This window comes from Anarrhichthys ocellatus, unplaced genomic scaffold (genome assembly GCF_004355925.1).
Source record: "Anarrhichthys ocellatus isolate YVR2014 unplaced genomic scaffold, GSC_Weel_1.0 scaffold1, whole genome shotgun sequence".
Lineage (NCBI taxonomy): Eukaryota > Metazoa > Chordata > Actinopteri > Perciformes > Anarhichadidae > Anarrhichthys > Anarrhichthys ocellatus.
Genome location: NW_022280031.1, coordinates 11,138,225 through 11,153,314, shown reverse-complemented (window position 1 = coordinate 11,153,314; position 15,090 = coordinate 11,138,225). Strand labels below are relative to the sequence as shown.

Below are 15,090 nucleotides of genomic sequence, written 5' to 3'. Positions count from 1 at the left end.
GCCGATGAGCAAACAGTCCGTCAGTATGCAGTCTTATCTGTGGGTTCATTGTGAGGGTGTGTGAATATTTGCATGTGTGTGCAAGTGTCCGCTTTAACAGAGGCCACTCTCACACAGTAAAACAGCATTTTTCTTATTCTCACTGCTACTGCGTTACTATAACTCCAAATATGTTGACAAATAGGAACTAGTACTCTGAGACAGAGGTTATATGCCTCATTCAACACTGGTGCAGCTGTAAACAACACAATTCTACAAAGAAAGAACTTTCTCGGTTGAAAGTCCGCATTAAACAGGTGAGTGATTAGACTCACATGACGCTGCTGGTGTGACTCCTTGCGCTGGCTGTCTTGCCGCCCTTCTTCTGACTTATATTACCACCCATTTCTCTCCAGTTGATGGATAAACTGCCGCTGGTGTGTTTCCTTTTAGATAGAAGGCATACTCTCCTCTGAGGCGGTTCAGTGTGTGATTCTGTCAGGTTTCTTCTCCTCCCTCAACTTCACTGGAGGTAAACACTGTACAGATGATACTGTAGTGTAGTAAAACAGGGAGGGATCCGATTGTGCCAACATTGTCCCGGCTTGTATTGAGTAGAAAAGTCTCAGCCATAAAAAAAAAAAAAAAAAAAAAAGTGGTGAGTCATGAGATAAAGTGTGAATTCATTCTGTGAGGACGTGGCTCAAGGCTTGTGAGAGATCTGGCTTGACCAGTTCCTGCCACAGAGCATTCAGAGGAACACTAAGCCACTGTTCCTTTAGGTTATTCAGAAGTTATTATGCAAAATGTGAAGTGATTCTACGTCCTTTAGGGAAAAATCACCAGATCTGTGTTCTATTTATGGACAGGTGTGTTGTCATAGTGATAATAATGATCATAGTGATAACAGTTGTTTAATCTCTTCTGTTTTGTCGGCCATGTTGAAGCACATTTTCCCAACTGTTCAGCTGAATGCTGGAGTGCACACAGTAGGGGAGGAGATCACCTGTTGCCCTGTGATACAATATCATCCCGATACTAAAGTCACGATACAATCTTATAGCGATTTTAAACATTTTGCCATATGCTGATGAATTAAATTGAGATCTATTACCTTTTTTTTCAACTGCAAATTATGCAGTTTGTCTGTTTTTCACTCGATTTATCTCACATCAATCGTTTTATTGCAGCAAAATGTGTTTGTCAGTTAAGCAGACAAACTGATCAACCATCCATCTTTGTTTTGACTTCCTGACAATCGCTGACTTTACCCATGACCTCACCAGGAAAAACTCAGCACCATCAAATGGACCGAAAAAGCAACTGTTACCAAAAGGTTTATTTTGTATTTGCAATATTAATAGTTTATAAAATAGCAATAACAACTTTCCCCAACCCTTACAGGTTGTGAAAGCAGTGCCAGTTCATATTAATGAAGAAAGAATACACTTTCACTTCTGTCACAGTGGGAACATGTGAATGCTCCCGGGGCAACTTGTTTTTTCCTGGTATTAGACTCTCACAGGCAAGTGGAGACAAGTTGTCAGATTCTGATTGTGGGTTATGCCACAGACAAGAAATTGTGTTTTTAATCCTTGTGATTGTCCAAGAAAATCCTCAACTTGGACAGCAATAAAACAAATCTAGATATGTTGGCGTGAAGAAAGGAAGTTAGCTGTTCAAATGGTGCTGTGGAAGCTGATTGGTTTAACCAAACCTTTTTACAAAGTCGCTAAAACCTGCCATTACAATGTCTGGCTCTCATAATGACACCTTGTTTTCCACCCCTTCTTTAGGCTGCACACAGGTCAAAGGTCAAGGAGCGAGGAAAGGTCATCACCTGTTTCATACACCCAATCACACAGACTTGTAAAAAACACTGCTGTGTGGTGCATTTTTAAATAAGATTAGACAAAGACGAAGATAACAGAGGTATGTTTCAGGTATTCAGATGAAGTTCACGTCCTCACTCCCAATGTTTTGCTTATTTTTCTTATCCAAGGTTAAATTCATATGAAATTAAACATCACATACTGTCATTCTTAAATAAAATGATTGTTACAATATAGTTTTATCTTTAAGATAAGATGCATTATAAGTTGAATTACATGAAATACCTTAATAAAATACATTTAATTACATTAAATTACACAAAATAGACAATTAAAATAAATTAGTTATTATTAAATAGTAGATAGATAGTTTTATATAAATAGATAGTTTTATTAAATAAAACGAATTAAATTACATTAAATTGAATTATATTATTTAATGTACACTTAATCAATCATCGAAGAGATGTGGATCTGAAGAGTGCATGTTGAATAAGACAGCTGGGATATTTTAGGTTCATCAGCACTGCAAAGTGCATTCTTTCAGCATCCAGGAAGTGGAGAGTTGTGCAAACCGTAACCTCCGGTGTTAATGGATTGTTACAACTTGTTGGTGAGCTGATTTGATTCTTATTAAGTCACACAAATTGCCACCCAAATATGCTTTAAAGAGACGACCACGAGCAGACTTTGTTCTGTTTTAAGGGGTCCCAAACCGAAGACGTTTGTTCTGTACAGAGTCACTGGACTATCTGTCACATCACTCTGCCACCCTGTGGAAACTGTTGTCCAGACATGCAGTTATCCTGATCTGTCATGGAGATAAGCCTGACATCAACTGGTAGACTTTGAACACTGCTACTAAAATCTTTGCACTGTAGACTTCCCCTCGCTTTGTGTTAGAACGACCACACAGTAATAGTAAGAGAGCAACTCCTTCATCATCATCATTCATAGTTTCCCTACACGGGGCAGGATGTCATTCATTTCCATCATGGTCAAGGACTCGGCTCCCTGGAGTCTGTAACTCAGGAAAATGCTCCTCATAAATACAGTTCAGTTACTGACGGCCTCATTTAAAAGACTTGACTTGCAGTTTGCATGCATTTAGAGCTTGTCTGGTGTTTTGCGTTGCTAAGAGCAGACCACAACTTGTTGTTACTTTGAAATGCCGGTCACATTGTGTTTATCAGAGCGAGTCAGACAGCTGTGCAGCAGAATGACGTTCTTGTGTAATATACGGTGTAGACATAAACAGTCACGGGGGTCACGTGAGTGATGACAGCCACAAAATGAAGACAATAGCTCTACGGACAGATGGGAGTCCTCTTTTGTAATCCACTCCACTACGGTATGTGATGGTTCACTACAGCCAAGTAGAGCGCATGCATCTGGTGCCCAGATCAGGACATGAACAGGGTAATGTGTATGTTTGTAGTATGAAAAGAAATCCTGGATAAATAGTATTCCTAATGAAGGATGACACAAGCATGCTTTTGATTGTAAGGACCCAGCGTTTGAACAAAACGTTGAAGCCTTTGTGTGACACTGTTAATGCAAAACTCTACATATTCTATATAAAGAGCATTAATAATGTGTGCTTCAGTTGCACTTCTTTCGGATGGTCGAATGTAACTTAAGCAATTAATTACAATTTGGAGGCCCTTGTACATTATTTGAGTATTTGCGTTATACGATACTATTTATGTCTACTTCACTACATTTTGGAGGTAAATATTGTGCTTTTGACTCCACTAAATCTACTTAACATCTTTAGCTGCTGGTTAATTTGCAGATTAAGATTATTAATAAGATAATAAATGATTATGTGTTATTATTGGTTAAGCTACCCAACAGTTTATAAAGTTATTAAAACTAGCTCCACTTTTACCTCACTAACTTTTTACTTCACTACGTCACTAATTATAATAAAGTAATACAATATATTTGATTGTGAAATGGGCCATTCTGCATAATGAGTACTTTTGGGACTTCCAAGTATATTTCGATGCTAATACTTTCATACTTTTGGTAAAGTAAGAGTTTGAATGTGGGGCTTTTACTTGTAATATTTGTACACTTAGGCTACTTTAGTAAACGATCTGAATGCTTCTTCCATCACTGCTTGGTTTCTCCCTCTGTCTGTGACCCAGACAGAAGCAGAAAATGACCCGACACACTTTCATTTCATCGTAGCCAGAACACGTCTTTCTGCCTGCGTCTGCAACTCTGTGTTGTTGCAATCTCAGTCTGTGCTTGCGATTCCATTGAGAGGCATGAGACCAGAAGCCACACAAGTCTGAGGAATAGTCCTGTGTTGACTCAACTCCCCCCCCCCATCCGTCCGTCCGTCTGCACCGGTGACTGAGCCTCTCTATAAATCAGAACAGAGCACACACACCCTCAAAACACAAAAGATTGCGCTATTTTAAAACGTGTCAGGAAGGCAGTCGAAAGAGATTTGAGCACATGAAATGCACTTGTTGGATGTGAATGCATCATGTGAGGAGAGGAGATGTCAGGAAGTGGGGGTTTAAATGCCTCCAAGAGTTCACAGGTCATCCAACTTGTTATTTTTTAGTAAAGAGGAAATGATCCTCATTCCAACCACATTCCACTGTGAATATGTTCTATACTTAATAAAGCACCCTTCTTCAAAGTGGTCCTTTTCATGTTAGGAAATTAGATTACACTATTTGGAAAAAATAAGCCTCTTGCACAAACATTTTTTGTGTAAAGCTGAAGTGCATTATGTAATCCTATCAAAGCTGTCATAAGGTCTTCTGTTTGTGGATTTGAGGGGGAAATGGCTCTTGCCATGTACGTCACACCACGTGTCTCAGTATAAATACCACATCCAGACCAAAATTCTTGCACTCCAAACTGAATGGAAATTCCCGACGAGTGACTCAGTCGGAGCCGCTACTGAACGTCTTCCACCGCTGGCCTTTCCTGCTCGGAGCCCGAAGCCTCTGGGTGTGTCTCCCCTGTGACCTCATCTTCCCAGAAAATCCTACAGAAACCTCAGCAGCACAACTGCTCACATGATGCAGCCTCCGTGTTGACAAGAACAAAACCGGTCAGTTTATAGAAACAACATCTCACTTTGCTTATAACATCAACAGCACTGGTGGTGGTGCCGGTGCCCCCAGACTGTTCATTCAACCAGAGTATCAACCTGTGTGTGTGTGTGTGTGTGCGCGCGCTGACTAGCATCCTGTTTATACAGCCTGATCCCTGCTGTGACAACTTGTACGACCCAAACTTTCAGTCTGAACCTTATTGTTCTTGCTGAAGTTCTTTCCATTCAAATCTCTGTGACTTATTCTGAGGACAAACCTCTTTCAGGAAGCTGCCTGTTACTGTAAGTCTTCACAAGAGCAGCGTTAATGAACAGAGGTACCGCACATCACACCCGCCACAGACTGCTGTGTCGACGAGCGAGGGGAATGATACATTCGTGAAAAGAGGCTTTGTGCTCACGCAAAAAGACAATAGCTCCCACATGGCAGCAGGACTTTCAACCCAGACTAAGCACATTAAATGAGTCATCTGGCATTCTGTCCAAAAGTCAGCAGATCACAAGCAGAAAACACACAACAAACATATATTGTACTCAAAGCACTCGATGCTATAAATACCAGGGCACCTGACAGGCAGAGAGTGAACCATACCTCGGCTTCTCTGAGGACTGACGGGCTGTGGCGGATCTGCTGGGAGGTTTGTGTCCTTCACAACACGGCGGATGGAAAAGTCCTTGATGAGTGACGGAGGTCCTGAGGGGAGTCTGAGCTCCGACTGCTTGTTGGAGGTGCCGCTCTCTGAGGGGAAATACTTGTTCTCTCTGCGTGGCGGAGCTCACTAGTCCATGTGGCTGGATGGGAAATGAACTTTCTGGGCAAAGAGCCAAGAACAGTGTAGGTTTTAAAGGCGCAGCGGTGGCAGAGCTATATAAGGTTTGGTCACACTTTACTGCGTGAAATAAGGTGAGACGTTGTCAGCTGCTGTGTTTATCAACTTCATGCATACTGCTTTATTTCCACCGCTTCACACTGAACATTTAAAATTGCAATTCACTGTAAAAACTATATGCAGCATTGCATGGTCATATCATCTGACTTTAAACTAATATCATAGCTTCACACTAGCAGCTTTAGTAGCTAAAATCTACATACATTTAAAAACTCACCACAGACAGAATATACCTCTTCAAGTGCAGGAAAGTGAAAAAGTACAATTTTGAGGCACGTACTTGTACTTTACTTCAGTATTTAAATTTTCTGCTTCTTTATGTTTCTACTCCACTTAAATTCAGAGACAAACATTGTAGTTTTTACTCCACATTTATTTGATAACTTTAGTTACTAGTAACTTTGCAAATTCAGATAATCAAGAAATGTAATCAAATGACCCCTGGGGAAAGTTCACAAGCTACCCAGCAGTATATAATCAGTGTAATATACATTATTCTGCATTAACATTTTGATGTGTGTACAACTTTTACTTTGACTTAAAGCTTGATGGTCTTGTGTACTTATGTCATTTAGAGGCATCAGCATTAAATTGAGACTGTTTCATAACCAGTTAGAAGTTCCTCACAGTAACTTTAAATACACACATTTTTGAATGCAGAACTTAGAGTATTTGAACACTGTGGTATTGCTACTTTTACTTCAGAGTACTTCTTCCACCACTGCCATCTTCAGTGGTTTCTGCACTCATCTATGCGATCTTAGTAACTAATTAAAATCCCACTGAAAATGAGATTAGAAGTTTGCCTTTCTTGTAATGTACCTGTTTACAGAACAGCACATTTTGGTGTCATAATTTTACAGCTTTTGTAAAACTATGCATAACAAAAGCAGTCTTGAGTTGTAAATAAGTGAGGGTCTCCCTCTAGTGGTTAGTCCTGAGAAGGCAACTGCAGCAGAAACCCCGGCTACACATCTGCCCGCTGCTGCTACCAGATACTCTGTGCAGCATAGTGTCCAGACAAAAAATGAAAGAAAGAAACACGTTTCTTTTATCATATAAGATTGTATTTTCTATGTAAATTTCATGTGTTTTCTATGTGTTTTTTTTCCATTCTGAAAGCTATAAATCAGAATCAAGTATTTTAATCGAACTGGCCTGCAGAGGCTCAAACTAAAGGTCCGATGGCCCATTGACAACACATATCTGCACTGCAACATGCACTGTTAAAAAGTTGACTGGCCCATGTCATGTAAAAAATGATATATAACGTCCATTTGTATCAATAACCATCATCATGTTCAATAAACACACAACCTCCCCTCTCTGGCCCCAGGGAGGGAAATGTGATAGCTAATGAATTTGTACCACAGACTCATCACAGACTCTTCATCATCCAGACTCTTCATCATCCAGCAGCAAGCAGCATCTACTGGGGGGGGGGGGGTTCCAAGAGCCGTGGTTTCCATCTCAACATGTGATGAGATCATTCTCTCTTGTTGCTGCTTCCTTTTCACTGTGGATTAACAGGCTGGACTTGATCACTTATGCATCCTTTCCTAATCCTCTTTCATTCACACGGTAGCCTGGCAACAGGCTACTGGATACTAAGCACAGACACAGCTTCATTTCCCCACTTCTACACGATGAGGTGATCTAAAGGGCTTGGTAAACATCAAAATGTCACGTGTCTCTAACAATGATGACATACTATATGCCGGGCAGTGCGTTTGTTAATAATTCAAGGTGACTTTCTAGGTATACATTATACAGTATCTTGAAGATCTAGCACTCATTGTCACAGTAACAGACTTACTATAACCAAGTCTGGGAAATATACCCATTTGGACATATAGATAAGCATATGCTATGTGAAATCAGTGGAAAGATAACAGCCAATCACAGCCAATCCTTTATCAGCTTTTTACTGAGTGGTTTGGTATCCAGAACATACTATTTTCTGGCTAGAACAGTTTGGGTTATTTCACTTTAGAGATTTCTGTTTTACCTTTTTCTCTGAGCTCTTCTCACTGGTTTGTGGCGGGGGAAACGGCTGGTCGAGTTACACTAGAGGGGTTTCTCTCTCAGTGAAGTCTTCCCTGCATGCTGATAAACAGAGGGGATTCTCAGCTAAAGAGAGGCTGGATGAACTGGCTGAAGATGAGCTCCAAATCCGCAAGCACAACGATTTCCAATAAATACAAAACAACACATAAAAATGGCCTAAGGACCGTGATAATGTAAAAAAAACTGCACATATCCAGATCAATTTATTTAAAAAACAGATTTTGCATTAAAATGCAAACAACTAGCAGTGCACAGAAAAGACATTCTTGGCCCAGATATCTGCTGGCTCCACCAGAACTCCCTGAAATATAGTCCCTTGCCCCCAGAAGATTATCCGTCAATAGACCGATAGCCGGTAGGTTCCAATGTTACCGTCTATCAAATCTGATCAAATCACATCCACACTATTGAATGTCGAGAGAGGACCTTTATTCCTCCTGTTAGCCTCACATTTACTCACATCTTGGGGTCAAGTTGATCCCAGCAATTCAAACTTCCAGACAAAGATTGTAATCAAAATGACTACCCGACTTTATGTATCGGGTACTTTATGTCTCTTTGTTGACTACCTAAATACCCCTTTAGGTAAAACATAACCATACCCCCTCAGCACTTCCTCACTCCGGATGTACGATGTGAAAAAATGATCACGTCATTTTATGACCTTTCAGTCCTTCGACAATGTCTAGTCTAGTACCTCCCTCATGCCCGGATTATCTTCAGGTGTGTCTCCAGGGAGTTTCCCATGATGCCCATATTTTGATACCATATTTGTCTGGTCTGCTTGGTATGTAATATGTGTATCCGCTGGACCAACTTGTCCAATACGTTCTGCATAGCTTGTCTTTCCAACTGTCTGCATACAAGTGAGGAGAGGAACCACGAAAACTTTCCATTTTTGGAAATAACATGTGCGGTGGAGGCCAAGAGAGGAGAGAATCTGAAGGTGGTTGAGAGACAACATGACCCCAAAGGTCTCGTTCTTATCAAAGGAGGACGCCTCATAATCCTCCTCAACATTATCGGCAGTCTCTGACACATTCTCCTTTATGTCACTTTCACAGTAAAAAAGCTGCGACAAAACCTCATTGGCAGAAAACCTTTGTTTAGCTGTAATTATCAATCGAGACAGAGTATAAAGAGAGAGCACACAGAAATGGTTTAGAAGGCTGCTGTGCAAATTCTGACATGTCTGTACCTTCCTTATAAAGGTCCTCGAAGGGTCATAGTTCCCCTACCTCATGTCACATGATCTGTCAGGGGTTCTTGCACCACTACAGGTGTGGCTATGCCAGGTTAGGGTCCTAAAGATTTAAAATTGCATGTGATAGTGACCCCTGTGTCAGCCTTTTAATCCCTACCTGGTAGTAAGTGTACAGAGGGATTTTACCAGGTTTTACACACAATCACATTGTTTTCACGTTCCCATTTCTGTGATACATCATTATGAACATTATCAACCACTTTAAAGGAAAATTTCGCCAACAAAGCAACAACTTGTATCAAATTTAGTCAACTCACCGCGTGTTAGCTTGAATTCTTGAAGAAAACGTTGACGCGGACTCGCAGCGCGCATGCGCACACATGAGACCGTGGTAGAAGAAGGGTAAAGATTTTGGCGTGCGCATGCAATAAAAAAAAGTTTTCCTCAAGAATTCAAGGTAACGGGCCTACAAATGGTGATTTTAAGGGTGAAGTATTCATTTAAGATTTTAAGTCAAGTTTTGTGGAATTTTACGTATCAACATCATTTGTATGAAAGTATGTATTTTGCAGGAAACACTACACCTAATGTAACCTAGTAGGCTAACTCTATGCAAACCACAAATTAAAATGCTCTTTATGTACACTCTGCTTTTTACCCTATTACAGCTCCCCCCCCCACCCCCAATTGTAACCTGAATTCCCCTTATCAATTGACACAATAAAAGAAAACATTGCAAACGTGTATTTAGGTTATGTCTCTTAATCTTAATCAGTAATGAGCTTCAGATCCTAGTTTCACTGGCACTGATCAGATGTGTATGGATGGATGTGATGAGGATGTTACATCACTTGCAGTGCAGCCAGACGCCAGCAGCAGCATCCAGCTCGGAGGTAACGCGGCGCTCATATACCCAACTGGCCATATTGTGCACCAGCTCTCCGCAAATCGGCTGCGTCACACCTAAAAAAAACATATAGCGGCTCTGGAGCAATAAATTCACCCCATCAGGAGAAATACGCTGTATTCAAAACGCTTCTCGGCTGAGCTGGTAAGTATTAGGATGCGGTAAATCCAATATATATTTTTTCACGGTGATGCATCGGTCCCTTTATGTCGAAGCCTTGCATGTCCTCTCCTGCGCTTTTGTGCCTAACAGGCTTTCTCATGGGCCACAAAGCGGCTCGCGTCATTTTGTTTGATTTGTACTGCTGTATGCATGTGTAAAAAAAAAAACGCCAGCATGATTATGGATATGATGCCTTGAGTGGTTTATGAAACGTCAATTACACAGGAGCAGAAAATAATCCATAATGCCTCTCGTTCAGAAGTAATACGCACATGTTTACCCCCCTCAGGTTGGTGTTATTTTGTGCAGAGAAAATGGTGAAACTGGGGAATAATTTCAGCGAGAAAAATAACGGGAAGGTGGCGTCTGAAGACGGGTTTGACACCATCCCTCTCATAACACCATTAGATGCCAGTCAGCTGCAGTTTCCTCCACCAGATAAGGTACGATTCTTTTGTGTGTGTGTGTGATATGTTTCCATTGATTTGAAGAGCCACAGTGAGTGGCCCATTATTTATGTATTACTAACCAATTAGTCCAATTAGAGTGTTGAAAATGAAGGAAACCACGTTTTTTGTGTGTTACCACATATCCTCACAGATCTATTATTTCCATAGTACAATGCTAACAATTTGACCCATCCTGCTTCTGGGAACTCTCATTTTCTTCCTGAAGCTGTAACAGCCAGCTGATTGGATCGTCTCTCATGCACATGTCTTTATGTGTTTCTACCAGGTGGTGGTGAAGACAAAGGCCGACTATATTGAGAGCAAGAAGGGAAAACTACGATCTCCTAAAATCGCAGAATTCTCAATAAGCATCATTGAAGGCGTATCTGAGCGACTCAAAGTAAGAATGATGTCGCAGCCATCGACTGCGTTTCCTACATCATCCCATTTCCAATATGTCTCACACTCCTACACATGCATATGCCCTGAGAGCCGACAGCTGTCTCCCTGGAACTCCCTACTATTTGTCACCGCCGTCATAATAATCCCTCACCAATCCAAGTCATACTTCTTTCGCTCAATCCACCTTCATGTTCCTGCATCCCGTGCAGCCTGTCATGTTGTCGGGCTACACAGGGAGACATAATGCACAATGATTCACTTAACCCCGCCCTGAAACTCTCATTAATTCAGCTGCTGCCATGGCGATGGCCTCCAAATGGCAGCATCTCTCCCACCTCCTTAAACGCCCCCCCTCCTGGCTGCGTGGCACAATGTGACACACGATATAGAATGATTAAAACATGCTTTTGTAAAAGAAAAGGTCCAACCACAATCCTGGGTGCCTGAAGACTTCCTTGCATACTTTAAAATTCATGAACTATGTGTTCTGCATGCAGACTACGCAATACCCTTCCTCCACGTCCAAAAGCAACAGATGAAACCGCTTCAGTGTCACCCTCCCTTTGGTAATATTTCTTTAATCCCCGAACATCTGAAAGGCAAGGAGGCACATCACTGTCTCAGAGAACACAGCGCACATCTTCTGATCAGCATGCTTTGAAATGTTTCAGGCAGCCCTTTTTATCCCTTTCATCGCAGATAGTCTCTGTTATAATCTCCTGTTGCTTTGCCTCGTACATGTCCTACTGTCTGTTCCGCTCTGTGTGTGTGCGACTGCGAGATTCATACAGACAGATAAAAAGTATATCATTACATGCTGTTTTAAGTCTCTTCAAACTTGTGTCATACGTGCTGGGGAACAGTACAAAAAGGTAGTTGGAGTTTCAATTTCTCTGCACTTGCTGAAATAATCAAATTTCTCCACAAGCAAAATAACATCTGGACTCATAAAAATAGCTTGCGCACACATTGGGCCGTAACATCTTTGGCGTTAATGAGCCCATTTCTCCCACACCTTGGCTTATCCCCCTCCCACTTCCTTGAAACATCAGTAGCCGTTACATAACTCCCCTGAGAGGTGAGAGCTGGGCTTCACAGATGGTCACACAAGCCATTTTCCTGTGGAGCTATTGTATGCAGACTACTCTGTACAGACCTGGCTGGCTGTGAGCTACTGTTATGTATAAACCCACTTATTTAGACATATATAGTGTACACTTAACCTACACCAATGGGCAACTGAGGTTTATTTCAATGCTATACTTATTTTACAGTACTCTCATAAAAATGTGTCCTTTAGCGGTCCCTGTCACATTGGTCTGATGATGGAGCTGTTGTGTATCTCCTTTAGGTGACTTTGCTGGTGATCTGTGCCCTGGCCTTCCTGGTGTGTGTGGTGTTCCTGGTCGTCTACAAGGTCTACCAGTACGAGCAGCCTTGCCCCGACAGCTTTGTTTACACGGTAAACACTCATGAGCATCATTGTTTGTGACCCTGCATGAGATAATCATTTTTATTTTATTGTTAGCTTTGTAAACCAACAATCTTTACTTTGTGAAGTTTTTTAGCAATTTTTTTTAAAGAGTGATACAACCATCCTGCAATAAGTGTGCTATATACTGTACATAAATCATACAGACAGCCAGGCTGTCATAATAGATGTCATAATGAAACTAAGCATTTGCAGGCCCATGTTTTTACCAAGAATCTGTCTCACAAATGAAGAAATTCAAGTTAGATTTACCATTTATTTACCAACAAATCTGTCCTTTCAATTTCTCTGAATAGTTTTGAAACAATCTCCTGGTTGATGATCTATCATCGAATCATTTTCTATTTGATATTAATAGTTTTTCACTACTGCCCCATGTTAACAGCTTTATATTTGTAAGTGACTCTGAATGAATTCATCTGGGTTTAAATTAAAATAAAGCAAGGCTATGTGGCTTTCAAGATAACTAATAACATAATCTTCCTTTTACAAATGAAAAGTTGAATTAATAAGCAACAAAACACATCATTGCTCAGTTCAATACCTTCAGGGGTTTTGCGGCTACAGCCTTACTTCAGATGAACTGTAAGGTGGCTAATTCTAGCTAATGTTGGCAAACTTTAGATAAACATTGCTGTTACAGTAGCTTAGCATTTTAGCTTAAAGCCACAGACAGTGGTCGCTGTTCAGCTAAAGTTATATAGCTTTGCTGTAAAACCTGTGTAAAAGTGTTGACTCAATTCTTGTACATGCGATAGTGTCGACCTGTGAGAATAAGAGGTTAAAGATAATGGATGGATGTTTTTCTGGCTTTTCATTTTCCTTCGATCTTTTCCTCTCGTACAAACAGCACAGCTCTGTGTTGACAGTCATCTATCCTTTTTATCTTATGTATCTGTGATTTGTGAATCACAGTTTGTTTCTCGGAATTCCATTATACTTTCCTGAATAATAATGTGGTCACCTTGCGTGTTCTCTTCACATCGTCTCATCTCTGCACTTTTAATCTCGTTCCCTCTCTCTTTGGAGCAGCAAGGCCGCTGCATGCCGGCTGGGATGTACGGCAACTACCCCCCTCAGGGCCCTGGGGGCCGCGGGCGCCTCTTTACCCTCATCAACCACTACAACATAGCCAAGCAGACCATCACCCGGTCAGTATCACCATGGATGACCATCATGTCTGAGGAAAAGGTCACCCAGCAGGAGACGGAGACCGCCCAGAAACTGGCTTAACCAACCTGGGATCAGGAGGTGGACTCACCTGCTTCAGAAATAAATAAATAATACGGTTGTGCCATTCAAGCAAACCTCAAGAGTCCTGGGGCTTTCTGTTGGTGAAAAATCAACTTCTCTTGCCTGAGATGCTCTGCAGGCTTGTTGATGTAGTTTGGGCAGCTGATGTGCACTGTAGCAGGAAATTTTGAACATACTGAACAGCAAAGCAAGCCTCACCGACCGGGGTGGATTCATGGTTTGTTTGAATCGCATGTGTTGTTATTTATTTACACTTTAAAACTGTGTGGCTAATGTGTAGAAAAAGCCAGTTATACAAACACGTACACACACACATACACAGTCTTTGTACATATATACACACACACACACACACACACACACACACACACACACACACACACACTCTTTGTACATACACATGTAACAGAACTCACTTTAGTACTCACATTTGTGAAATGACTGTGAACCATCTTGTGTCTGCGTTGCTTGTTTTAACGCACATGCACGCACAACTCTTCAGTTGGTTTTGAACCCGTTTCTTTTGAAATAGATCAAGTACTGTTATTGCATGTCAGACCTCATGAGGTCCAGTGGTACATTTCCCATGAAGCGACAAAGTGTGCAGCAAATTTGCCCACAGAGGTCATCTGTGTAGAATATTTTACCGTCATATTGTGAATAAATGAGGCTCGACATGGAGGAAACCTTTTAACCAGCGGGAAAAAAAAAAGATCTATTTTAATTGTGTTGTTTTGACGCAGCCCATACGGCTCTCTGCATATAGTGCTGTTCAGGAGTTTTTAGTATTTGATGCATCAAGTCTTTTCAACCAGCATTAATGATTGTCTCCATTCATTTGAACTCTTTGTGAACACCGTGTGCTTTTTTTCTTTGCTGGCCACTCAATGGTTACTTTTCATAGCATACCTTTTATGCTACTGTATTGAATGTGTTTTTTGCATTGCTAGTGAAGACACTGTATTGTGCAATGCTTTGCATTGATTAATGTCCCCATAGATGGCTGTTGGCAGCCATCACAGACACTAGACTTAGGTTGATGTAGTGGAACAATCTGACAGTAGTCGCTTGTCCTGTTGCTTTTCTTTTCTGCGTTTGTCATGAAACCTAAAACTGTACCTTTTTCAAACAATGTAACGATTACCATTGAAGTGCATTTGCTACATAAAAAAAAAAATGTTAAATGAAAAACTGAAATAAAGTGCCCACATTTCACACCTATGTCCCAAGTGGATTGCATATATGAATAAGAACATTTTCATGAACTACTCCAAGAGGAAATCTCGTCAGTGATGCTGGAACCCCCCTCGGTGCAGAAAATAAATACAGTTAACAGCTCCAGCTCCCTTGAATTGAGATCAAAGGAAAAA

General features: G+C 41.0%; 1 protein-coding gene across 1 annotated transcript; it reads left to right on the top strand.

Moving 5' to 3' along the window:
• The first annotated feature begins 9,867 nt into the window (after positions 1-9,867).
• Positions 9,868-14,941, top strand: LOC116383600 (neuronal vesicle trafficking-associated protein 1). The gene is made up of 5 exons (XM_031847573.1): positions 9,868-10,105; positions 10,413-10,566; positions 10,859-10,972; positions 12,326-12,436; positions 13,499-14,941. The coding sequence occupies exons 2-5, from the start codon at positions 10,438-10,440 to the stop codon at positions 13,697-13,699; spliced, it is 555 nt and encodes a 184-aa protein (XP_031703433.1). The 5' UTR covers positions 9,868-10,105; positions 10,413-10,437; the 3' UTR covers positions 13,700-14,941.
• The last annotated feature ends 149 nt before the right edge of the window (positions 14,942-15,090 follow it).

What these genes read in the sequence shown, in the direction of transcription:
- LOC116383600 (XM_031847573.1), top strand. Translation starts at nt 10,438, where the DNA reads ATGGTGAAACTGGGGAATAATTTCAGCGAGAAAAATAACGGGAAGGTG. An exon ending in GCGTATCTGAGCGACTCAAA is followed by an intron (nt 10,973 to 12,325) that starts GTAAGAATGATG and finishes TATCTCCTTTAG; the next exon opens with GTGACTTTGCTGGTGATCTG. An exon ending in CCGACAGCTTTGTTTACACG is followed by an intron (nt 12,437 to 13,498) that starts GTAAACACTCAT and finishes TCTTTGGAGCAG; the next exon opens with CAAGGCCGCTGCATGCCGGC.